This window comes from Bombus huntii, chromosome 18 (genome assembly GCF_024542735.1).
Source record: "Bombus huntii isolate Logan2020A chromosome 18, iyBomHunt1.1, whole genome shotgun sequence".
In the NCBI taxonomy this organism is placed as follows: Eukaryota; Metazoa; Arthropoda; class Insecta; order Hymenoptera; family Apidae; genus Bombus; species Bombus huntii.
In genome coordinates, this window is record NC_066255.1 from 254,886 (window position 1) to 282,313 (window position 27,428).

The 27,428-nt window shown below is 41.2% G+C and overlaps 3 protein-coding genes across 4 annotated transcripts in view; 2 read left to right on the forward strand and 1 right to left on the reverse strand.

Annotated features, from left to right (window-relative positions):
- Positions 1-27,428, forward strand: part of LOC126875564 (uncharacterized) — a 92,548-nt gene that overhangs the window by 18,269 nt on the left and 46,851 nt on the right. The window lies entirely within an intron of this gene.
- LOC126875454 (uncharacterized) lies at positions 17,712-20,170 on the forward strand. Of its 2 annotated transcripts, XM_050638384.1 has the most exons (4): positions 17,712-17,910; positions 18,502-18,631; positions 18,781-18,898; positions 18,970-19,825. In XM_050638384.1, exons 1-4 carry the CDS (start codon positions 17,831-17,833, stop codon positions 19,050-19,052), a joined length of 411 nt encoding a protein of 136 aa, XP_050494341.1. In that variant the 5' UTR covers positions 17,712-17,830; the 3' UTR covers positions 19,053-19,825. The 2 variants fall into 2 exon arrangements, with proteins under 2 accessions (XP_050494341.1, XP_050494342.1); XM_050638385.1 differs by lacking the exons at positions 18,781-18,898; positions 18,970-19,825 and adding an exon at positions 19,984-20,170.
- Positions 24,698-27,033, reverse strand: LOC126875562 (uncharacterized). Its single transcript, XM_050638513.1, has 2 exons — positions 25,441-27,033; positions 24,698-25,366 (listed from the first exon to the last, which is right to left on the reverse strand). Exons 1-2 carry the CDS (start codon positions 27,031-27,033, stop codon positions 24,698-24,700), a joined length of 2,262 nt encoding a protein of 753 aa, XP_050494470.1.

The window sequence follows — 27,428 nt, forward strand, 5'->3', positions numbered from 1 at the left end:
CCTAAGTGCATAATGGACTGGTGCACGTGGCTTATAACGGACCACCTAAGGCCTCGCGGGACAATGGGCAAGCAGAGAGTTCTGCCCTTTCTTTGTATTCTACGATGAAGGGTACCGGACCGTATTTCGTACGTGTTCGCGACGTCTTCCGCGAGCTCTTCGTTCCGTAATTTATTGGCGATCTCAGAAATCTGTGGGTCGCGACGTTGTTCCGCTAGTAGCTAGTCGCCGGAGATTTCGGCCAGGTTAATTTCCTTCTCGACAATTTTGCTGGTCGCACGGTAATCTAAGTTTACGGGGTTCCGCGAGAAGAAATCTACGTGGGCCAGTCGTTTACCTTCCCGATACATAATGTCAAAGGTAAAATTTTGCAGGTAAGCCCACCACCTGCAGACCCTGTCATTTAAATGTACCTTATTACAGGATGCTTTCAAGGAATTGCAATCGGTGATAACAAGGAATTCTCGTCCGTGTAGATAGTGACGGAAATGCTTGACGGCGTTTACAACTGCTAAAGTTTCTAATTCGTACGAATGGTACCTAGATTCCGCGGGGCTCGTGCTTTTGCTGTAATACTCCACCACTCTATTTTTACCTTCGACCCTGTGCATTAAGATAGCCCCGTATCCCTCCGAACTGGCATCCGTATGTAATTCGATGGGGTAATTGGAGTCAAATATCATTAGCACCGGCGCGTCAGTCAGGACGGAGATTACCTTTTGTCTTATTTGTTCGTGCCTATCTGTCCAAGTTATATTCTTGCTACTAGACGTAAGTGCGTACAGGGGTTTCATTACTTGTGAAAATCTAGGAATGAATTTTCGGAAGTACGAGGCCAAACCTATGAACTGCCTAAGCTGTGTGACGGTCGACGGTGCAGATAAAGAACTCAGGGCTTGTATTTTACCCGGGTTTGGGCGGACTTTTCCATTATGAATTACATATCCCAAATAGAGTGTCGATGTCTTTAGGAAGGAACATTTCGAAAAGTTAAAGGAGAATCCGGCTTTTACGAGAGTATCTAACACGGTGTGCAATCTCTCTAGTGCTTGATCTATCGAGTCGGCAATAATTAAGACGTCGTCCAGGTAAACAACAACGTACGAATAAGCAAGGTCGCCTAAGGCCTTGAGAATGGCCCTCTGGAAAACGGAGGGTGCGTTTTTCAATCCAAACGGCATCGTTACGTATTCGTATTGACCGTCGGGGGTGACGAACGCGGTATACTCTGTCGAGTTCGGGTGGATGGGAATTTGATGAAACCCGCTGGCCATGTCCAGGCTAATGAAGTATCTCGCGTTTTGTAATCTCGCGATCTGATCTGCTATGAGGGGTAAGGGATATCGATCCGCGACGGTGTTTTTTATTTAGTGCTCGGAAATCTACGCATAATCTATCCGTGCCGTCCTTCTTTTTCACGAGTATCATGGGGCTCGCGAACGGCGAATTGCTAGGCCTTACGATCTTTGCTCTAATTAATTCGCCTATCCTCTCACGTACTATCCTGCGCTCTTCCTCGCTAAACCTGTAAGGGCTTCTTTGCACGGTGACGTTAGGATCAATTAGCCGTATTTCCAACTGGCCCGTACTTACGCGAGTACGCGGGAAGCCCGTAATGAATGATTCTTTGAAACCTTCGAGAACGGAAATCAATCGATCTTTATTGTTGCCAATCACGTCGGTGTCGACCTCGTTAATGTCGACCGCAACCTCCGCGACTTTACTACAAACGTTAACCGCCTTGCTCTTGCAAATATCAACGCTGTTTCGTGTAATGTTTACGTCGAAACCCTGGCTTAAAATTTCACGACCAATCATGATATCGTATCTTAGGTTGCTGTCCGCAAGGACGTGAAAAGTTATCTCCAATGTAAAACCGTTAATACCTACGGTGGACAGAATCTGAGACGTGCTTTTAATACAAGTGTTTCCTATTCCTCGCAGTGTTACTACGTGCGTCGTTCTTTTGCCGGACAATTTCGAGGCTGCGGACTCTTTAATTAGCGAACACTCGGCTCCAGAATCGAAATAGAATGGGAACGACTCACCCTGCTGACTTAATCTACCGGTGGGGGCTTCCACCACGCAGGTGTCACAGACGAAATTCGAGCAACTGTATATAACAAACCGAAATTCCGAACGCCTTATCGCGTGTGACCGTCCGGTCAGCACCCGTTCTCAGCCGCCTGAGTGGCATTCGATCACTCCAGCCGTTCTCCGAATTTTACACTAAGTATAAACAAAACCTTCTCCCACTCCAACGAATGGAAGAATATAAATGCTCCCTTCAAAATCATCCAGTCAGTCTAATAAAAAAATTCTTAACTAATCCAAGTATCGAAAGTGTATCATCGCGAACCGAAAAAATTGTATAAATTGAGTAAAAAAATAAAAAGAACTTAATCTCCTTTTCGGAAATTAACAAGTTCCTTATTTTTACCTTAATTTTACACGACACGGGCGCCGATCCATCCGCGTGGTGCTCTCATGCTGATCTGATTTTGAAAGACCACCCGATGCAAGATAGTGCGTTACTTTCCGCTCTAAATCGCGCCCTAAGGGGTCCTGCTGCGCATTGGCTTTCACAAATGGTGCGCGGTGGAAAGCTTACCTGGGCAACGTTTAAGGAACAATTTCTTTCGCGTTTTGGTGGCAGAGAGACAGCCGCTTCGGCGTTAATAAGGATATCCAGAGAACGACCGTCGGAGACTGAATCCCCGGGAGCGTACGGTAGTCGCCTCCGCTCCATGCTGCAGATGAAGTTGCAAGATCTAACGATGCCCGAAGTGATCAATGTCCTCGCCCTTTATATACTGAGTTCACAAGATCGACGCTTTCGGCGACTAACGCTCGCGAATAATATCAGGACGGAGGACCAATTTCATGATGAAATGAGGATTCTCCCTTACAACGATCAGCCGACATTTTCGCCAAGAAATTCACTAACGGAACCTGAAGCTAAACGAAGCAGGCTATCAGTTCCTCGGATTAAGTGCTACCGCTGTGGTGCTCTCGGACATAGGAGAACGGAGTGTCGCCTGCAAACACAAACGGGGAAGGAGCAGGATATACGAAACCCGAAGGAAAAACGACCAGCCGCATCGTCGAAGGTGACCTGCTTCAAATGCCACGAGGAGGAACATATCGCGCCTAATTGCCCATCATCGCGGAAAAGAAACTACGATTCCATTGACGAACGCCGGATCGACTTATGTGTAGTGGAAGCTCCGGCTGGTAGATTAAGCCATCTGGGTGAGTCGTATCCATTTTACTTTGATTCTGGGGCCGAGTGTTCGTTAATCAAAGAGTCCCTAGCCTCGAAATTTTCGGGTAAAAGAATAACCGATGTGGTAGTGATGTGGGGGATCGGGATTGTATTAAGAGTACACTTCAGATTTTGTCCACTGTTTGTATTAACGGTCTTACATTGGAGATAGTTTTTCATGTCCTTGCTGACGATTACCTAAAATACGACATCATGATTGGTCGCGAGATTTTGAGCCAGGGATTCGACGTAAATATCACTCGTCGCAAAATAGCCTCGTTATTTGTAAAACAAAGGTCGTTAACGCTTGTGGTAAAGTCGCGGAAGATGCGGTCAACATTAACGAGGTTGACACTGATGTGATCGGTAACGATATAGATCGATTAATCTCTGTTCTCGAAAAATTTAAAGAATCATTCATTACGGGTTTCCCGCGTACTCGCGTCAGTACGGGCCAGTTGGAAATACGGCTAATTGATCCCAACGTCACCGTGCAGAGAAGCCCTTACAGGCTTAGCGAGGAAGAGCGAAGAATAGTACGCGAGAGAATAGACGAATTAATGAAAGCACAAATTGTAAAACCTAGTAATTCGCCGTTCGCGAGCCCTATGATACTCGTGAAGAAGAAGGACGGCTCAGACAGATTGCGTGTAGACTTTCGAGCGCTGAATAAAAATACGGTCGCGGATCGGTATCCCTTACCCCTTATTGCTGACCAAATCGCGAGATTGCAGAGTGCGAGATACTTCATTAGCCTGGACATGGCTAGCGGATTTCACCAGATTCCCATTCATCCTAACTCGACGGAATATACTGCGTTCGTTACCCCCGACGGTCAATACGAATACGTGACGATGCCGTTTGGGTTGAAAAATGCATCAGCCGATTTCCAGAGAGCCATTTTCAAGGCCTTAGGCGACCTCGCATATAAATGCTCCCTTCAAAATCATCCAGTCAGTCTAATAAAAAAATTCTTAACTAATCCAAGTATCGAAAGTGTATCATCGCGAACCGAAAAAATTGTATAAATTGAGTAAAAAAATAAAAAGAACTTAATCTCCTTTTCGGAAATTAAGAAGTTCCTTATTTTTACCTTAATTTTACACGACATTTTTGGCGATCCGTGCCAGGATCTATTCACTTCAGTGCAAACGAAATTACGATTTCGGCGTACGCGCATCATTGAAGATCGAAGGATCAACGGACCCAGTGCGAATCTTTGCTACTACGAAGCCCTGCAGCAACTTTCAACGTTCCACTACGGTGAAACTAGACGAGAGGACTACGGTCAGCGCAGAGCAAGCCTACGAATAAGATTCGGAATCTAGAACCTGCCAGAGAGGAAACATCCCTGAGACTCCTCAACGGTCATAGCTACTACGGTAAGCTGAAAAATCTGGATTCATTTTCACGATACCGTGTGAGAAAACCCAGTTTCTCAAGCGCTTCGAGTCCAAATAGCAACAGTAGTTCAGACTCAATAAGCTCAATTAGAATCATGCCCACATCACGAAAAGACAAAGTCGAAACTATTGAAACCGTTTCTACAAACGGAGGTACGGACAATTCGATTCGTGCCATACTCGACGTGATACAAAAACAAATTGAAATTCTTGCGCAACGTGTAGAAGAGACACAACGGACGGCCGACAGTGAAAATAAGAAGCGTGCAGCGGAAATAGAACTATTAGGCAAAAATATCTCTAAAATAAAAATAGGACGCGACGCTACTACAGAACTAGGCTCCCTTATTACTATGGACGAATCTGTTGCCGCGGGAGATAGAACTTCCCCACCATGCGTTCCAATTCGAACAGAAGAAGGCAACCATCCCTCTTACGAAGACCGTCCACCGCAATTCGCCCCGCCGAGCTTACGGGCCAAAGACGCGATAGTATGTATTCCGCAATTAAACGGCGAAGACAATATCGGAGTAGAAGAATTCATACGCGAAGTACGCGAATTACGAGCCATGTGTAGCGAACCCACGCTACTATTAAAAATGATCAAAATCGGGAAAATCGCGGGTAAAGCCGCAATGGCCATCTGCAATATACCGATATACGAATACGGACACCTGTACGATGCCCTAAGACGAAACGTAGCCACCCAAGACTCTGTTAGAGAACATCAAGACCAGCTACGCGAAACGAGACAGCGTCACGACGAAAGTGTGCAAAATTATATCATCAGGTTCCGCAGAGCGCTCAATAAGTTACAATACAGTATAACGAACGAATACCGTGACGAAATTACTAGACGAGCTATGAACGACAGGATTTTAAAAGACTCCGTGATCGATTTTATCCGAGGCCTGAAAGGCGAAATAGGACAATTACTACTCGCCAATCCACCATACAATATCCTTGAAGCCGAAAAGAAAGCCACCGACATCGAGCGATTCTTCAGGGAAGATCGAAATCGACGACCAAAACCAATAGAACGATTACGACTTCCTGAGCAGCAACGACTAACAACCAATAATCCTAATCCGATCACTAAAAAACCAACTCCAACACCCAATCCAATGCCAAGAAGCTTCCGACAAACCGAACAAATACCACTTGCCCAAAGGACACAATTAAAATGCTTCAAATGCAACCAAATCGGACATGTCTCCAGTCAATGTAAAAATTTTCGAACACCCAGCCAATTTCCGAGACCACCAGCAGTCCACAATCTCGAGACACACAAGGAAGAAATAGAGGAACCAATAGACCAGACCTACGAATTAACGCCACAACAGGAAGACTACCCACAGTACTTTTACGATCCGACGGACAGCGACATAAATTCCTCATTGACAGCGGAGCAGGAATTAATATACTCAAGCGAAGATGCGTATTACGACCAAGAATAACAAAAGAACGGAAATTCTCGATGGGACACTCTAAATTTAAAACCAACAAACACGCTTTGATAAAACTATTTGGCAAAACTCTAGAATTTTTTGTGGTAGAAGACAACTTTCCAATTATAGAAGACGGCATACTCGGTTTGCCAGCCCTATCTAAATTCAAATTTGAACTCTCGAATCAACAATTAAAACTTGACAATAATATACTTTTATTGCAACAGGAAAACGACGTACCTCCAAAACAAGCAGTGTCAAAAACAGTCTACCTGGAAGGAAAACCGACAACGATATGCTTTATCAATGGTGGTGAGTGCCCAGCCAAAATGACTAATTTTATCGAAAATTCAAATACGTATGATCAAGTCTCCACGTTTAAAGGTTTAGTTAGACTTTCGCATATAGAGAAAACCCTCCGTGAACCAATCGAAAAGATATTGCTGTTCTACCTCGACGTATTCAATCTAGAGACCGACTTATTACCATGCACTAATCTTGCTAAACACACAATAACGTTAAAAGAAAATAAAATCATTAACACAAAATCTTACCGACCGCCTGAATGCCATAAAGAAGAAATCAAACGACAAATGGACGAAATGCTACAAAAGAACATTATAGAACCATCTGATTCTCCTTACAATTCACCAGTCTGGGTAGTACCAAAAAAGGCAGACGCCTCAGGGAAACAGAAATGGCGAATTGTAATAGACTTCAGAAAAATAAACGAACTAACTGACCAGGACGCATATCCATTACCTGACATAGACGACATACTATCCCAACTAGGCAACGCAAAATTCTTCTCAGCCCTCGATTTATCCTCCGGATTCCACCAAATCCCAATGGACATAGACTCTAAAAAGTACACAGCATTCTCCACACCACAAGGACACTATCATTACAATAGGATGCCATTCGGTTTAAAGAATGCACCTGCAACATTTCAACGCATGATGGATACCGCGCTAAGAGGACTCATAAATAAACATTGCTTCGTATATTTAGACGACATTATAATATTCGGACAGTCGATTGAAGAGCACAATAGCAACCTCGCGATAGTATTGCAACGCCTACGCGAACTCGGACTCAAAATACAGCCGGACAAATGCGAATTTCTCAAACCAGAATTAGAATATCTTGGACATATAGTAACCGCCGAAGGTGTAAAGCCAAATCCCAAAAAATTAGAAGCCGTTAGCAATTTCAAACAGCCACGTAATCCCACAGACATCAAATCGTTCTTAGGACTAGCAGGTTATTACCGTAAGTTCATCAGAAACTTTTCTAAGATCGCGAAACCATTGACCGAACTTACAAAAAAGGAGACACCATTTCATTGGACAGATAAAACCCAGGAAGCATTCCAGACATTAAAAAACAAACTCTGTTCATCACCCGTACTAAAATTCCCAGACTTTGCGAAACCATTCACATTAACGACTGACGCCAGTAACGAAGGTATAGGTGCAATCTTATCACAGGACGGACATCCATGTTGTTATATCTCGCGAACTCTAAACCCACCGGAACGAAACTATTCCACTACAGAAAAAGAACTTTTAGCAATAGTATGGGCCGTGAAACGCCTCCGACAATATCTGTTAGGACGGAAATTCCTCATCCGAACCGATCACCAAGCACTAAAATGGTTACAGAATTGCAAAGACCCCTCATCACGCTTGATGAGATGGCGATTAAAACTAGAAGAATACGAATACGACATAGAATACACGAAAGGAAAAGATAATACTGCAGCCGACGCACTATCTAGAATACATGTTCTGACCAGACGACGCGAAAATTTGAACATAGAACTCGATAAAAAAATATCACGATTGGGAAAAATCTACCGACGCGTTACCCAAAATTCTCAAAATGACTCCGAACCGTAAATCTTTCTATCAATTATCCAAAACAGAGCTAAGAAATTACGACAGAATCGAATGGTTAACTAAATTAAACGAAATTATTCATATAAACGAAAAGATAGGTATAGGCGACGACAGTTTCACAGAGACCGAAAAGAACGCGATCAAACAAATTTTACTATTCCTGAACGACACCGTAAAAGAATTAAATTTTGCATGGGAACCAATTCAAACATATAGCGACGAAGAAATAGACGAATTATTGAAAGAAAATCACGATTTAGTAGGACACCCCGGTATACAAAAGACATACGACCGCATTCGTGAACGGCACAGAGTACCAGATTTGATGAAACGTATACAACAACATATAGAATCATGCGACACCTGCCAAACATCTAAAACTACACGTATCAGACCGCGCGAAGAACCTTGTATCACCGACACACCCCTCGAACCAAACGATAAAATTGCTATGGACTTATTAGGCCCACTGAAAAAGACGAAAAAAGGCAATCAGTACATTCTATCCATACATGACGAATTGACAAAATACTTAATACTCGTACCACTAAAAACTCAGCAAACGGAAACAATTTGGAACGCACTCTTGAATCATTACATTTACATCTTTTCCGCTCCAAAAAAGATATTAACTGACCGCGGACAGAATTTTATATCTAGTTTAATGCAACAGTACGAAGACGCGTTCAAAATCAAACATATCAAAACGACATCCTTCCACCCACAAAGTAACGGATCGTTAGAACGGACACACGCAGTAATAACAGACATGTTAAAATCGATACAGCGAAATTCGGATGAAAAATGGGACGATCAACTTAACTTTGTATGCCTTGCATATAACACAATGATACACGACTCTACTGGTTACATGCCATTCGAACTCACATTCGGACACGAAGCCAATCTTCCCTCCACAATATCCAAGAATCCCCAACGCACATACGCAGACGAAGTCACGTTCCGCAAAAAGGAATGGGACTCTAGACTCCGACACGCTCGCGAAACATTGATCAAAAGTAAACAGCGATATCAGCGCGATCAAAAACGTAAAATTATAAAACCTCAATCAGTTTTCAAAGAAGGAGACTCTGTTTTAATACATAACGATCATAAAAGGCATAAACTTGATGTGGAATGGTTAGGACCGTACACGATTGATAAAGTATGTACTCCATACTATCTGATTCAAGACAAAAAGATACACGGTAATCGTTTAAAACCTTACTTTCCAGGTCGACGCTCCTCTTTGCCGGAATAGTATCCGCGCAAATAAATATTACACCATTAGAAGGAAACTCTGTATTCGTAGAAAACATAGGAAAAGGATATTTATACAGCGACACTGCCAATGTAATAGTAGGATTAGACACTAGCGACATATACGAACAGATAAGCGCAATAGAATCATATAAATTAACAATAGACTCACGTGCAATCAGCAAACAATACGTCGAAGAGTTAGGCGGATTACAAAATCGCATCAATAACCTAAAACAACTCGCAAAACACTTGAAAGCGTTAACACATACCCGGAGCACACGAGGTTTGCTTAACATCATAGGTTCCGTATCGAAAAGTCTGTTCGGGACTCTCGACGATGATGATCTTACGCTCATAAACAAAAATATGGACAAACTATTCGATGATAATAATAAAATCAAGACCATAATAGCTAATCAAACATCACTTATTAGAAAAATTGTAAACTCAGAAAACCTAAACCACTTAGAGAGATCATATAGTGATATATTAAAATTACAACAGCAGGCAAATATCAATAGATCTATGCTTAAGATGATCATGAAAGTCGACACCGCGATGCAAACTTTACACTTCCAATTAGATGAAATACTTAACGTCATGATATTAGGCAAACAAGGAATAATTAGTCCACAAATACTTGACCCCAATGAATTCATAGAAAATTACGCCAAGACAATAGGTAGCCAGATGTACAACACCGCGATTTCTGCCAAAACCGAACATTTTCAATTCATACTCGACATCAGTGATCTTAAAATCTTCACAATAGATGACAAAATATTTTTCAAGATCATAGTACCTTTAGTCTCTAACACAGAATGGAACATATTACAAGTATATCCTATCCCGAGTAAAAGAAATGGAGTATTTTTGGCTCCAGTAGTCGAACATCAGATATATTTAACTTCAGGTCTTTCATTTATAAACGCTGATATCGAGTATTTCAACAAACTTTGTAAGAATCGAGCCGGAACCACTATATGCAAACAAACACTACCAATCCATGACAGAAATTCAAGAACCGATTGTCGCAGCGAAATAATAAATTTCAAACCACACATTGAACATTGTCAAATAACTGTACTTAAGATTGAAGACATTAGCTTTATACCGCTCAAAACTAGCAACTGTTACATTGCGATACCAGCAAATCCGATAGAAATAGACACAATTTGCCAAACGAAACATACCTTACAAAAACTTGACAAGCCTTCCATCATAAGAGATAACACTTCTTGCGATATATTGTACAAAGACGAACACATGCGTATAGGCGAAACAAAAAACGAAGTCATATACGAAATCAAAACAAAAACCCTAGCGCTCAAAACAAACGATAGTTTCACTCATCTATTAGATAAACTCGAGCGAGCACCGAAAATAATAGATAATTTACAAGGCTATAAAACAACGATCGATAAAATAGGCGACGAGATAGAAACTCTTAATTTCGAACACAGAATTAAAAATATACAGTATTGGGGACTAACCACGCTCCAGATATTAGGGTACATAGCATTAGGCATACTAGGTATATATGGATTAAACAAAATAGGGGTATTCAAATGCATCAGGAAATGTATACCGAACAAATTATGTATCAATTTATTTTGCTGCCGAAATGAAACTGTAATCAACAGCCACAATGCGACAGCCCCACCAGTGCCACTCACCCTGGGCTCAACACCCAACATCTATATTCCAACCAACACATACCACTCAGATGAAGAGGAGGAATCAGCTGTAATTTTCAAGCCACGTCAAGTCCGATTTCACAAAAGTCTTCTGAAGAAAACTTGAGGGATCAAGTTCAATCTAAGAAGGGGGGAATGTCACAGACGAAATTCGAGCAACTGTATATAACAAACCGAAATTCCGAACGCCTTATCGCGTGTGACCGTCCGGTCAGCACCCGTTCTCAGCCGCCTGAGTGGCATTCGATCACTCCAGCCGTTCTCCGAATTTTACACTAAGTATAAACAAAACCTTCTCCCACTCCAACGAATGGAAGAATATAAATGCTCCCTTCAAAATCATCCAGTCAGTCTAATAAAAAAATTCTTAACTAATCCAAGTATCGAAAGTGTATCATCGCGAACCGAAAAAATTGTATAAATTGAGTAAAAAAATAAAAAGAACTTAATCTCCTTTTCGGAAATTAACAAGTTCCTTATTTTTTACCTTAATTTTACACGACACAGGCATCGACACGATGCTCTTCCTCGGGACGGCGTTTCCCTTCTCGCAGCAGCGGGCAATACGGCGCGATGTGTCCTGGCTTATGGCATTTGAAGCACGATGTTTTTGGCGATGCGGCCGGTCGGCTCTTCTCCAGGCGTCGGGGGTCCTTCTTCGACTCCAACCTCATCTTTTTGCGGCATTCAGATATCGTATGTCCATATGCACCGCAGTGGTGGCATTTTTCCCGGGGGGTGGGTGACCCGCTTCGTTTATTTCCGGGGCCCGATGATGGTCTCCGTGGCGGAGATGTCCGCCTCTCCTCGTAGAGGAAAGGCTTCATTTCTTTTTGAAATTGTTTCACCGACTTGATATATCGCCCGTGAGTGCTAGTCGTCTAAAGCGTCTATCGCGTAAGCCCATTAGATAGAGAACGGTGGCGGTAGCTACTTCCTCCATTGTCGAATTTCGCCACTTCGAATACAGGAGGGAGATAAGACGGTTTCCGTACGCCCATGATGATTCGTTCTCCCGCTGTAGTTCCTTGGATACTTTGATTAACGATGAAGCTGCTGTTTCTTGGCCACCGAATTGCGCGGTGAATTGTTCTTTAAAAGCTGGCCATGTGATCTCTTCGCCATCCATTATCTGCGTAAGCCAATACGCTGCCGGACCCTCCAGGGCGCGGTTCAACGCAGAATATAGCGCAGTGTTCTTCAGAGGGTGATCTCTCATAAGAAGGCTAACGGCTGCGCACCAGGCGACTGGATCTGCGTTCTCGGCTTCGGGGTTAAAGCGTGGTAACGTTACCCTGGCTACTAAGTGTCCCTTCTTCCCCGTTAGCGATCGGATTAGCTCACGTACGATGCTCTTATGATCCCGCATCGACAACGTATGTTCGGATCCCACTTCTGATGTCGTGTCGAATACCGAGTCTGGGCCCGAGTCGTCCTCGTGGCGGGGGCTTGGGACAGGTAAGGATTCCTCACTGAAGCTATCCATGTTTCCTTTTACACTGAGGTTATTTTTATTAACACACACAAAATTGTTACAGAGTTGACACAAACTCACAATGACCATACACTCGCGATGCTAGTGACAATGGTCTTAGGTTCGATAACGAGTCAGCGGACAACGGGACGGTAATCGTACGCACTCGCACAAATCTAAGTCGGATTCTGTATTGATATTCACTGGCCGTAAGGCGTTAGACTTTTCTGTCGGTGAGGTCGCAAGAGAGAATGACTTTCCGTCCCGGTGATACCCCAGAGGAAAACTATGACGGGGTGTGTCTAAGGACACGAGATCATCGGATTCGTCCGGGACATCCTACGTTCGGAAAGTAAGGGAAATTGACGTTGCTGCTAATTGGCCAATCTCCATATCGGTAGTTAGAAAAGGATGCTAGCTGCCCTTGAGGGAGGGTTGCTAGTGGGAGACGTCCTTCGTGGAAAATAGGTCTCTCCTGTCTTCCCGTAACTGGGACAAAAACTGTGTATCTGTTGAAGGATTTTAGGTAACTAGATATTAGTGTTTATGACGGTCCTCGGGCTAGCCGATCACGTGCTGTGGAGACGCGTCGGCATCTGGTAAACATCCTGCCCGGAGAATAGGATCTGCGTGTGGCGAGCTACGGGACAGAAACCGTTGGAATGTTTCCTCTCACGTGTCGCTACAAATCTTTCTTTTAAGGAGAGCTATAGGGTTACTCAATGCCTTTGTTAGATGGAGAGTTCGTCCCGTTGACCGCGGCCACGTTCGGCGACTAATTGTCGCCTTGAGCCCAAGCTCATTGTCACAAGTCTCAAACGAATACAATTGGGTAGAGTGACGGGTAAATCGTTTAATTACAACTGTGGATTTTAATTACAATGTTTCTATGGATTTACCCGAGGTTTCAGAGGGAAGGCATCGGTGTCCTCTTATCTCCGACATATATATAAAGGTAATAATCTAGGCAATTCCACATTCAAATAAAAATCCGTTCAACGAGGACAAATATTTATTGTTCCCAGCTTTAATCCTCTCCCGTGCCAGTATCCCTGCACATAGCAGGTTAGCCGAAAAGTGGAATTCGTTTACCAGTTGCATTAAGCGTCAGTTAACGCTACCCATTAAACGTAAAAAATAATAAAAATAAAATATTTTGAAATGGTCCTTAGACTATTTCTGGTGGCAGCAACTACCGTATTAATTAGAATTCTAAATCAGTATTACATACACAATAATATCATTTCAATTTATTTCCCTTCAGATTAAATTCAAACTCAAACACAAAAAAAAATTTTCAGTAAAATTTAAATTTAAAATTTGATTGATTTAAACAAACAAATACGTAACACGAGCTGTTGGGCTTGTTTCGACGCTGAAACGGTAGTGCATTACACATGTAGTGTAAAATGGAGTTCAACGAGCGCTTAAACGTCGAAATAACTCCAACGGGAAGTAAATGACAGTTAGTTTTCGTCAAAATCGACGAAATCATCGCGATTTGCGAGCTATTTTGCTTGTTTCGACGCTTAAACGGGAGTGCATTACATTTGCAGTGTAAAATGGTGTGAAACGAGCGCTTAAACGTCGAAATATCTCCAACGGGAGGGAAATGACGGCTAGTTTTCGTGAAAATTGACGAAATCATCGCGATTTGCGAGCTGTTGGGCTTGCTTGGTCGCTGATACGCGCCTGCATTACATTTGGCTTGTAAAATGGAGTGAATAGAGCGCTTAAACGTCGAAATATTTCCAACGGTAAGGAAATAACTACTAGTTTTCGTCAAAATCGACGAAATCATCGCGATTTGCGAGCTGTAGGGCTTGTTTCGTCGCTAAAACGCCCGCGTATTACATTTAGTGTGTAAAATGGAGTGAAATGAGCGCTTAAACGCCGAACTATCTCCATCGGGAAGGGAATATCTACTAGTCTTCATCAAAATCAACAAAATATTTGCGATTTGTGAGCTGTTGGACTTGTTCCGACGCTGAAACCGGCGTGCATTACATTTGGCGTGTAAAATGGTGTGAAATGAGCACTTAAACGTCGAAATATTTCCAACGGTAAGGAAATAACTACTGGTTTTCGTCAAAATCGACAAAATCATCGCGATTTGCGAGCTGTCGGGCCTGTTTCGACGCCGAAACTGGTGTGCGTTACATTTGGCGTGTCAAATGGAGAGAAATGAGCGCTTAAACGTCGAAATATCTCCACCGGGAAGGGAATATCGACTAGGTTTCGTCAAAATCGACAAAATCATTGCGATTTGCGAGCTGTTGGGCTTGTTTCGACGCTGATACCGCCGAGCAGTACATTTGGCGTGTCAAATGGAGTGAATGGAGCGCTTGAACGTCGAAATATCTCCACCGGGAAGGAAATGACTGGTAGTTTTCGTCTAAATCGGCGGAATCATCGCGATTTGCGAGCTGTTGGGCTTGTTTCGACTGTTACGTATTTATTGAAATCAATCAAATTTTAAATTTATATTTTATTAAATTTATTTTCTGTTTGATTTTGAATTTAATTGGAAGGGAGATATTGAAATGGTATTATTGTATATGATATGCTGATTTAGATTTCCGATTAATACGGTAGTTGCTGCCACCAGAAATAGTCTAAGGACTATTTCGAAAAATTTTTTTTTTATTATTATTATTATTTTCTTTAAGCTAAGAGTGTTAGTGTGTGATGGGTATTGTTCGTCGATCGTGTCTTTTGGTAACTACTAGATTGAATTCCCAGTCTGGAAGTACATCTGTAACACGTTCTTGGCTGTAGGAAAACAAATCTTTGTACCTTCGTCTGTCGTGTATTTTCGGTAACTATTATATTGAATTCCCAGTCTGGAAGTGCCTCTGTAAGCACCTTCTTGGCTGTAGGAAAACAATCCTTGTACCTTCGTCTGTCGGGGTTTTTGTTACTTCGTAAGTGCTTATCCAATAATTTACGTTTAATGGGTAGCGTTAACTAACGTTTAATGCAACTGGCAAACGAATTCCACTTTTCGGCTAACCTGCTATGCGCAGGAGTACTGGCACGGGAGAGGATTAAAGTTATTCGGAATAGACAATTGATATTGACAAATATATTTATTTCGTCCGATTGAGTTATATTAATGTAAATATGTTATAATTTATTCGATTTTAGTCGATTAAATGTATTACAATGGCGGTTATAAGTATCGTCGGATACAAATATAGATGTATTATACGGTAGTATGTAGTAAATATGTATGTAGATATAGTGAATGTTCGAGCTACTGGTCGGATAGGGTTTCAGAAATGTTCGATAAGATTTACTTATTGTGATAGAATTAATGGCGAAAACTAATTTCTACTCGTTCGGGTGATTAACATAATACGGTTTATGACAAACGCTATCGTAAGATGTAGGCGATGGCGATCGAGATTGGAAGGAATGCGTCTCGCAATGTTGGGAAATAAGTGAACTCGAGGGCGAAAAACTCGGTACAAAATCTTCGCGATGTAATCCTAACTCTTCTCGGCGCCTCTTTTCTTCCCTTTCAACTTCTGTAGCAATTAATCGTTTGTACCAACGGCTCGCTTCTTGTTAAGGTGACTTTTATCTTTTCGATTCTTTCTGGATTTCGTCATTTAATGTGATCATGGTGAAGTTAATATCACTCTCTGTGTGCGACTTGTGCGATTTCGCAAGCCTTGCCCAAAGACGGGCAATATTTGCCACCAATGGGGGAGGAATGCGAAAATCGATAAGTGTTTTCGATAATTGAAAACACCGTTAACACAGGTTTAACACAGCGAATAATCAGTTACATTTGACAATTTAGAAAATATAAGTCGTTCTTGGCAACTAGTGGAGTCGTAAGCGAAAAATGATTATTTTAATTGGTAACTGGGTTCACTGTGGACAATCAGTGTGGCCTCTTAGGCCTCGCCCAAGGATGAGCAATCTGCTAACGATGGGAAGAGGAAAACGAAAAACCATAGATGTTCTCTGCGTTGAAAACACCGTAATCACTGGTTGATACAGCGAACAATTGTAAACGAAATAGATCGAAATTTGATAAAGTTGTTTTATTCCAGACAATTTATTAAATCTTGAGCAAGAACGTTTATTTCAATTTTATATCGTGAATTCAAGACGTTCGGGTGAAATCTACGTGAATTGTGTGCTTGATAGTTTCATCTGTCAACTAGAGCTGCCGACGGGTGCTTTTGTTCAGAGATAACTTTGTTCGACTGCAAGTTAAAAGAGAAGAGGATATACAATTTCAAATTTCCTACCTTGATTATATGTAAAGTCGATCGGCGGTATGTATGGCTTGGTGATGAGCCGAATTTTGACAATTAACTGTGATTCCGCAGATGAAGTGACAATACGAATGCTTAATTCGAATGATGATTTTTGAAACCCTTTTTAATATTCGACTTCGACGAACAGAGTGACGATGTGAACGATTTGAATTTTGGATGAAGACTCTTTGAAACCATTTAACTTTTCTAATATTCGATTTCGACGGACAGAGAGACGATGTGAATGGTCTGAATTTTAAATAAGGACTCTGCTACTCTATGTTATTCTCGCTTATTTATAATTTCCTAATTGTCACGTGATGGATCATCTCTATGGGAATCACAGCATTGCTACGTGACAAATTAGGAATATTGTAACTGCCTACTTTCGCGGATTGTGCTCAAGTTTCGTCTTCTTGATTATCTTATTTACGCTATTCCTAATTTCTCATATTTCGTTGGGTATTAGGGACATGCAAGGTGCTTGATAAAATGTAGGTATCGTAGTAGCCCGTATTTTGCTAATGTTGCGTCTGCGATGTTTCCCAGAACTTCTCTACTGATACCAGTGGAACGTGGCAGACGCGTGCCAACTTGTCCTTGCTGAAGTTGCATCTGCGATGTATCTGCTAACTTCCTTGCTGATGCCAGTGAAACGTTCTAGGCGCGTGGCAACTTAGTATTTGCCGAGTCTTCTTATGCGTTATTTCCTGTTTCTTTCAATAAAATATCATTTTTTTTTATAATAGTAAGTTTAATATATTATTTCATGGTTTGTTTCTCACGGCTGGTTTCTATTAATTTCTAATATTCTTGCGTTACGTTGTATTGACCATTATTTATTCTTTCTTTGTTACGATCTTCCATTTCTATTATCATTTATTAAATATTTATTCCTTCGCTGAAAATGTAATTTATTTTGTAACGCATAAAGGTTACTATACGCGCGTGTTGATTATCCAAAATGGCCGCCTGTGAATGTTCCTAGTATATAGTGACATTTTATTAATGTGAAATTTATTATTTATCCGTTAATTATTTGTGACTTTATTTTAATAGTTGACGTATAATTGCAGTGGGAATAATATTATTTTGCATTTATTTAATGTGTGTAATTATTGCATGTATTCCAATGCGCACGTGTAAAAGCTATCCTATGTTTATGACAATCCAAGATGGCCGCTCGTGAATGTCTCTGGTAAAAGTATAGTGACGCGTTCTTTGTTTAATACTGAAATAATTATTCGTCCGTTGCTTATTTCCCTCTATTTTAGCACAGTTAGAATTTTTAAATGACAATAGTATTGTTTGTGTAATCATTATAATGTGTATATGTGCTATGTGTTATTTTAATATAATAACATGTGGATTGTGTTATTGTTAAATTTTATAATTTATCAATAGCACTGTTTTATTGTTGTGTTTCGAGTGTTTTATTTTTATAGAGTGTTCGCTTAATTAATTTAGTACTAATATGTGCATAGTGTGTTATAACCAGTTCTACTGCGTAACATAACTTTATTTCTCTACGCCAGACTTAATACAATTATGCTATATTAACTTAGTACAATATAATAATTTCTTATCTTAATCGCGTTTGTCGTTGATACTCGGTTAATCGGTCTTGATTAATTCCTAACATATTCCTATATTATTGGCTATTTTCTGTTTCTTTGTTGTGAAGTTGTCGTTACCTTGTGCGTGTAATTTGCCGTCTTTACATAGAATTTTGGAGCTAATCTATACATTGTTAGTTAAAATCTTTATTGTTTATAGGTTCTACAGTTCTAATCCTTCAACGCTGAGTCCTTTACTTGGAATGGTTACATGGTGCGCGTTTGGTATCTCCTGGTTCTTCGTTACATGTCTAACACTTATCAAGACTACCTTTACTTATCCTAGAATTGTAAGTATATATATAGATATATATAAAATACTATATTTTGTAAATATCTGTATAGTAAAATAGTCCGTCCACTATCTTGTTTGCTAAGACCGCTTCGCTAACATCGAGTTGTTTTGTTATAATGTCGGAATATTTCCTTGGTTTTCCAGTTTCTTGTTGCCGTCTTGACTGTTTCGGTAGTATCTGGTTCAGTATTCCATAAGTATTCACTTAAGTTTGGTAGTAGGCTTCTTGTAACTGCATCGGCTTTAATGTATATCTTCCGATGTGAGTAACGAGCTTCTTATTATTATCAATTTCTATTCCAAGATGGTTTACAACATTCTTGCCCTTTTTAGGTTATGATTTGCTACCTCGGTATTTATTACCTTCGATATCTTCATACCGTCGTATATTATGTTTTGCAAAGTTGGATCCGTAGCCAATTCTCGTGGAATTCCTGCATGCACACTTCCTTCTACGATGATTGGTTGCATACAAATCTCGTTAACTTATAAGGTACCTTTTCTTGTTTGCTAAGACCATTCCGTCGGTGTTGAATCGTTTGTTATAATGTCACTAATTTTTGACTTTCCAATTTTATCACGTCTTCTTGATCATTCCAGTAGTATCAACTTCGATTCTTCGTACACATTTAATCCAATTTGGTAGTTGGTTTCTCATAACTGTGTTGACCCTTGTATAAACTTCTTCGATGTGAGTAGTAAATTATCGTTGTCACTCACTTAACCTATCTTAGTTATTTCTTAACTCTTCCTGCGCTTATTAATTAATTTTATTTCTTCTTAGTAAAGACCGCTGTGTCAACGCGGAGTAATTTCGTTATAATGTCATTAATTTTCTTGATTTTTTTGGTTTTATTTTCCATTAGCGAACTGTAAGTTTGTTGTCGAGCATCAATTATTGATTGTTGTGCTTCGTTTAGTTTAATTGAAATATTATTGCAAGTCTTTAATAGTATTATTCTCTTCCATATATATTAAGGCAATTGAGGTTAGTTCATTCATTCGTTTCTGCTGACAGTCGTATACTATGTTCTACGGAGTGGGTCCACAACTTGTTTCTGCGAAATTCCAGCATGTATGCTTCCTTCTACGATGATTAACTGTGCACTAGGTGCTTTTAACTTTCACTGCTTTTAATCATTTTATTGAATTAACATGTTGTGTATTTAAATGATGGTTAGAACACACACATAGTAATTTTCCTTTTTCTTTTACGTTTCTACTATCTGCATGATTCGATAAGCTGTGTCACACTTCCTTTGCTTTAGGCACAATATTGTTATAAACATTTAGTAGTATTATGTTTTGTATCGAAACAATTAAAGTTAATTCCTACATTTGTTTCAGCTGGCTGTCGTAGATTATGTTCTACGGATATGGACACATAACCTGTCTTCGCACATACACTTCCTTCCACGATGAGTAATTGTTCACAAGGTAATTTTCACTTCCACTGTTTTGTAATTATTTTATTGAATAACACATTTTATATTAAAGTAATAGTTAGAACACGCATAATAATTTTCCTTTTTCCTTTTAGGTTATCACTATCTGCAGTATTCGACAAGCAGTGTTGTTCTATATACCACCGTACTACGTTGTCTCTTGAAATCGTTCTGGTGGTCTGTTTTGATTATGTGTTAGTTTTAACTTGACCAAGTGTATTGTTCGTGGAATCCCTTTCACCTCAATCTTGACGTGTCGTGTGTGGATTTTGACAATAGTGCCTGGTTTATTGAAGTGTGTTAATATGCCTAGGTGTTTTATATATTTTATATCTAGTTGCATATAAGATATATTTTGTTTATTGTGGTTTTGTATGTCCATATTTGCTCTATATTAAATTGTTTGATATCTCATATTTGTTATAAAGCTGTGTATTCCTATCGTTCCATTCCATTTTCCTTTCCTTTGAATTATTCATGATGTTATTGCGAGATTTGATTAAATTGTCAAATTGTAGGTTATCTTGATTGAACATAGTATTATGTCGTGATTTATTAATTAATTTGCGATTAATTGGTTCTTTATAGTTTATCCTTAGTCGAATTATGAAATTATAGGATATGTTGTACTCTTTATATTTACTATTTCGTTAGAGTACCTATTTTTACTTTATTATCTGTTTTTTGCCCTCGTATACTAATTCTCTATATATGACTACATTTAATTAATCTTTTATTAAAAAATTCCCAGTTTCGTTGTATCGTTCGTTCGTTTTGAATATTCGAATTGTCACTCGCGTTATTTGTATATTGCGGTTTTCCGTTTTTTCGTTACGGCACGTGCGTAGCGCGGGACGTGACACTGGGACGTGACACTATATAACGTTAAGGTTATAACGTAATTGTCACGTCCCGCGCTCCGCACGTGCCGTAACGAAGAAACTAAAACTACTATATGCAAATTAGCGCGAGTAAGGATTCGAATACACAAAATCAACACACACTACTACGAAACCAAAATAAAAGATAAACCATTGATTTTGAACTTTAAACAAAAGGTTATTCGCTGTGTAGGCTTGTGCAAGCGGTGTTTTCGATTATCGAAAACACCTATTGATTTTCGCATTCCTTCTCCCATTGTTGCCAAAATATTGCCCGTCTTTGGACAAGGCTTGCGAAATCACACAAACCTCGCACAGAGAGGATCATTAAGTCATTTTCTTGATTATTAAATTTTGAAGGCAAGAAAATCGTAACGGTAAAAAACCACCCTAACAATTGAACTGAGCTTCAGTTCAAACGACTGATCCACGAGCGAAATTAAAAGAGAAGAAGAAGGAAACGTAGGGATAAATTTATATCGAACCACGAGAGTCCAAAACCCTATCCAATCCATCAACGCGGAAAATTTCATGTTCTACTGTTTCTAACACTAATATATATGTCGGGTTTACATTAGAATTAGAGTTAGGGGCGTGAAACGAATCTTCGTTCGGACTACACGTTGCCATTATGCAATAGAGAAGACATTGACTAGTGCAAATACGATTATTATAGAATTAGACAACTAACCGTGGCAATTAGATACTCGAGAAACTAATGACAACGATCCTAGGTTGAATAACGAATCCGCGGTCAACGGGATGATAGATAAACATGCTCACAATATCTAAGTCGAACTCCTTGTTAAAACGTGGAATATCCACCGAGCGTACAGACACAAAGTAACTCGCTAATACGACCTCACGAGAGAATGACTTTCCCGTCCCGATGATGCCAGAGAGGAAAACTATAATGGGGTATGTCTAAGAACACGAGATCATCGGATTCGTCGAGAAAAGCCTTCGTTCAGAAAGTAAGGGAAATTGGCGTTGCTGCTAATTGGTCAATCTCCATATCGGTGGTTAGAAAAAGATGCTAGCCGCCCTCGAGGGAAAGTTGCTAGTGGGAGACGCCGCTCGTTGAAAAATAGGTCTCCCCTATTTTCTCGTGGTTGGGACACAGACTGTTTGTCTGTTGGAAGGAATTTAGTTAGCTAAATCTTAAGATTTATAACGGGCCCTCGGACTAGCAGAACTTGTACTGCGGTGACGCATCGACATCTGGCAGTCATCTTACTAGAAGAATAGGGTCTGCGTGTGGCGAGCTACGGGACAGAGACCGTTGGAATGTTTACTGTAGAACGTTACAACTATTTCCTTTTTAAGGAGAGCTATAGAATTACTCCATGCCTTTGTTAGACAAAGCGTTCATCCCTTGACTGCGGCTACGTTGGGCGACAGACTGTCGTCTCGAGCCAAAGCTCACTATCACCAATCTCGAACAATTACAATCGGATCGAATAACTACAATTGTTTAATTACAGCTATAGTAGACTCTAGGTTACAATGTTGCGGGATTATCCAAAATTCCAAAGGCTCCGGTGTTCTTTCATCTCCGACATATATATATACAGTTGCTCTATATTTGTTGGTTCGCTGTTTAATAATTTTGGTTTCTTATTTTTACGGCAACTACCGCATTAATCGGAAATCTAAATCAACATTTCATATAAAATAATATCATTTCAATTTTTCCCTTCCCATTAAATTCAAACTAAACAGAATATAAATTAAACAAAATTTTAATTTTAATTCGATTAAATTAAACAAAGACTGCACATTAAGAACGTAACAAGCACATAATAGTCGAAGTATCTCAAACGGCAGCAAAATAACAGTTTACGACAAAGTCGACCAAAGATTGCGATTTAAGAGCTGCTGGGCTTGTTTCGACGCTCAAAAGGGTCGTCCACTACACTCAGCGTGTAAAATGGTGCGAAAAGAGCGTTTGAACGTCGAAATATCTCAAACAGGAAAGATATTACTCTTAGTTTTCGTCAAAATCGACGAAAGATTGTGATTTGGGAGCTGTTGGACTTGTTTCGACGCTAAAACGGGCGCTCTTTACATTTAGCGCGTAAAATGGAGCGAAAAGAGCGTTTAAACGTCGAAATATCTCAAACGAGCGGGAAATGACGGCTAGTTTTCGTGAAAATCGACGAAGTCATCGCGAGTTGTGAGCTGTTGAGTTCGTTTTGAAGCTGAAACGGGCGTGCATTACAGTTGGCGTGTAAAATAGAGTGAAAAGAGAGCTTGAACGTCGAAATATCTCAAACGGGTGGGAAATGACGGCTAGTTTTCCTCGGAATCGACGAAATCATCGCGATTTGCGAGCTGTTGGGTTTGTTTCGACGCTGAAACCGGCGTGCATTACATTTGGCTTGTAAAATGGAGTGCAAGGAGCGCTTAAACGTCGAAATTTCTCCAACGGGAGGGAAATGACGGTTAGTTTTCGTCAAAATCGACGACATCATCGCGATTTGCGAGCTGTTGGAGTCATGTCCCGCGCTACACACGTGCCGTAATGAAAGAAGGAGAACCGCAATATACATGTCAGAGAGGGGTCAGGAATAAGGTTGTGGACGTTTGATGAATCTTCATCGGAATCGGCCATCGTTGTGTTATAAAGAAGGTACGGTCTGTTAATACGAGTATGGATGCTACCGACTCGACAATCAACCGCGGCGGTTGGACACTCGCGATACTAGTGATGTTGGTCTTAGGTTCAATAACGAATCCGCGGTCAACGAAATGATAGATGTACCTGCTCACAAAAATCTAAGTCGGACTCTTTGCGAAAACGTGGAATATCCACCGAGCGTACAGACTTTAAGTAACTCGCTAATACGACCTCACGAGAGAATGACTCTCCGTCCCGATGATGCCACAGAGGAAAATTATATGGGGTTTGTCTAAGTACACGAGATCCTCGGATTCGTCGAGGAAAGCCTTCGTTCGGAAGGTGAGGGAAATTGACGTCGCTGCTAATTGGTCAATCTCTATATGGGTGGTTAAAAAAGGATGCTAGCCGTCTGTTATGACCGTTCGCGGAGAGACGCGGTCGCGAGGAAAACGCGTCAGCGAGAGGCGTAAATTCTCGCTACGATTCTGTTAATCGACGCCGCGAAATAGTCGTTCTCCTGTTTCGATTAAGATAACAGAGGTGGTTCAATGAATTTAACATTGTATTAACAGGTTAACATAAAATAGTATATTTGACAATAATATGATGGACACGCCACAAATTGTTTAACAATGAATACTGTAAATATGTTACAGAAAGTTGACCCGACTTTACAATAACTCTCAATGAATTCGTTATTCTATACGATCTTGATTTTATTCGTCAGACCTCTCGATGTATAGCGTTTGGTTCGTCAGATGGGACTGATTGCCTTTCGATCATTTCATCGTCTTCTTTGGAAGACGACCCCCACTATGCTCGGATCATGCCACCGTTCGCGTCTATAATCACGTATGCCTCCTTCTTGTGTGGAAAAAGTAACGGATAAAAATTGACGGTTCTAGATCTCGCTGCTTGGTGACAACTATGCGCCCGTCGATATATTGTATATGATCCAGCGGGCAGATAAGACGATCTGCCTGCGACATTGTAGGACCGTGAGCGACGGTTAGAAATACAGCCTGTGATATGCCTCGTGGCTTAACATACTCCCCACATTGAGAGGGTACCGATCAAGTGATATGATGTGATGTTGTGAGGTGGATCTCTTATCAGACTTCGGTGCTGGTTGGTCGCAGGTAGTCTTCGGGTGATTGGCCACAAAATATGAGATCTGCAGGGTTATCGGTAATGGGAATCTGACGCCAATCTGAGGTGTGAGTCTTCTGTTGAATTTCTGCCACACGATTAGCGACAAAGGTTTTCAGCGTATGGGGTGATGTATTAATCCAATGAAGAACGATTGTAGAATCAGTCCAATAAACGGTCCGAGGAATGCTGCTTGGTAAGGCTTGAAGGACTGTAGTGGCCAATGATGTGAGAAGAAGTGCTCCACTCAGTTCCAGCCTTGGAATGGTTTGTGATTTGAGCGGAGCCACCTTTGACTTTGCAGTGAGGAGTTGTGTCCAGACATGACCATCCGGAGTGATGGTGCGAAGATAAACGCATGCCCCATACGCCCTTTCGCTGGCATCACAGAACCCGTGTAACTCAATTTCCGCTGCAGTCTTGATTATAGTTTTACGTGGAAACTTTACGTTATTTAGCAATGGTAGCTGTGCATAGTATTTGCTCCATTCTGTATGTAAGTCACCTTGTGATATTCGTGCCAATCTATTTTTAATGTCCAAAATCGTTGGAGCAGCATCGTAGCTCGAACGATCACTGGTGCCAGTAATCCAAGAGGGTTGTAGATCTTGGCGATTTCGGAGCTGATTGTTCTTTTCGTAATTCGAGAGGCGGTAGGATTGATTTTGACGGAATATAGGATCGAATCGTCAAAGGAATTCCAAACAACACCCAGAGTTTTGAAGGTTTGCGATTCGCCTAGTAACAGCTTATCGTTTATGTCCTGCTCGGAAAGTCCTCGTAGCAGTTCCCGGTCGTTCGATACCCATTTTAGAATGTTTAAGCCGGCTAGTTTAAGCAATTCTGTGATCTCCCTTCTCAATGATCGTGCCTCGACCTTTGTATCAACTCCTGTAAGAACATCGTCGACGTAGAAGTCTCGCTGTAAGACCATCGCCGCTCGTGGGTACCGAAGTCCCTCGGCGTCCGCCAGTTGTTTGAGGCACCGAATGGCTAGATAAGGGGCCGCTGACAGCCCGAATGTCACTGTGTTAAGTTGATAGTTGTCAACATCTTCATCAGAGTTGCGCCACAAAATTTGTTGGAATTTCCGATCCTCTGGGCGCACAAGAAATTGTCGATACATTTTTTCAACATCGCCTGTAATGCCGTATTGATGAGAACGAAATCCTAGAAGAATGAAAAATGCGTCATCTTGTAGTTTCGGTCTCGTATGAAATACGTTGTTTAATGAAACTCCGGCGGTGGTTGGTGCAGATCCGTCAAACACAACTCTGTGTTTTGTAGTTTGGCTGGACTCTTTGATCACGCCGTGATGTGGCAGAAAATATCCGTCGTCCGTGCAGTGGTCCGTGGTAATCTTCGTCATGTGTCCTAATTCCAAGTATTCTTGTATTACGGCGTGATAGTCAACTTCGAATCGTTTGTCTCGTTGGATTCGACGGCAGAGGAATGTGAGTCGCTTCATCGCCATGGATTTAGAGCATCCAAGCGAAGGAGTTGTTTCGTTAAATGGGAGAGCGACAATGTATCGTCCTTCGTTGGTGCGTTGAACGTGATTTCGGAAGTGCTCCTCGCATTGTCGTTCCGCTTCCGAAATGTGTGCAGCGGGCGGTCCTTCGTCGATTTCCCAAAAACGGGCGAGGTCCGCCTGTAAAGCCGCCGTGGAGGCGTGAAATGCGTATGATGATGATTGCGAGGTTGGGCTCACCCCGATGACCCATCCAAATCGCGTTTTTTGCAGACGCAAGTCGGGCCCGTTTGATTGACTGATATCCAGTTGGCCGACACAGAGTGATACTAGTGTTGGTCCGGCGCTCAATAAGATTTCAATCGAAGCAGATCTATGGAATCTTGGATCGGCTAGTTGGAGATTCCTAGGTATTTGTATCGTTGAGCGATCTACGGGTTGATATGGGACCCAAGTCGATATTGTCGGTATGATTAGGAACGTCACCGTGCGTTCGTATGTGCCGTCAATGGGGGTGATCGTGGCCGTGATGTAGCGTTTCGAGGTCGTCGGCAACGTGTTGAGCGTTCCGATTGGGACCGAACATTTCCGTTGGTTGAGTTTTAATGAATTGGCGCCTTTTAATAGGTGGTTTATCCGTAATCGTATATTTAAATATTGGTCCGACATGTCGGTACCGCGTGCGTTTTCCTCCTCGGTTAATTCTTCTAACTCGAGTTGGATGGCGTAGAACTCAGTCCCATATTGGTCCAGATGTTTCTGGAGGAATAATAAATCGCACTCTTCCTGACGACCGAATTGTTCGTATTCGTCCAGTTGATTTGACATAAGCGTGAATTAGCGGAGATAATGACCTCGTCTCCGACGCAAGGAGGTAATTTTATCTGCGGTTGCCATTGTTGCCGCGGATAGTGGATTGGCAAAGGAAGGAACGAGCTTACCTTGTTGTTGTGAAAACGTAACTGATTCGACGATTCAGCTAGCCCGAGGGTCGTCATAAACACAAAGATCTAGTTACCTAAAGTCCTTCAAACAGACAAACAGTCTTTGTCCCAACTACGGGAAGATAGGGAAGATCTATTTTTTTCAACGAACGACGTCATTAGCAGCAATTAGCAGCAATTAGCAGCAATTAGCAGCAATTAGCAGCAACGTCAATGTCCCTTACTTTCCGAACGAAGTAAGTAATAACGAATCCGCGGTCAACGGGATGATAGATATAC

Bases quoted from the DNA above. Each gene is read 5' to 3' on its own strand.
- LOC126875454 (XM_050638384.1), top strand. From the start codon at position 17,831: ATGTGTGTAATTATTGCATGTATTCCAATGCGCACGTGTAAAAGCTAT. The intron at 17,911-18,501 runs GTGAATGTCTCT...TATTGTTTATAG, and splicing joins ACAATCCAAGATGGCCGCTC to GTTCTACAGTTCTAATCCTT. The intron at 18,899-18,969 runs GTGAGTAACGAG...TGCCCTTTTTAG, and splicing joins TTTAATGTATATCTTCCGAT to GTTATGATTTGCTACCTCGG.
- LOC126875562 (XM_050638513.1), bottom strand. From the start codon at position 27,033: ATGTCAAATCAACTGGACGAATACGAACAATTCGGTCGTCAGGAAGAG. The intron at 25,367-25,440 runs GTTTGGAATTCC...AATTACGAAAAG, and splicing joins CCTTCAAAACTCTGGGTGTT to AACAATCAGCTCCGAAATCG.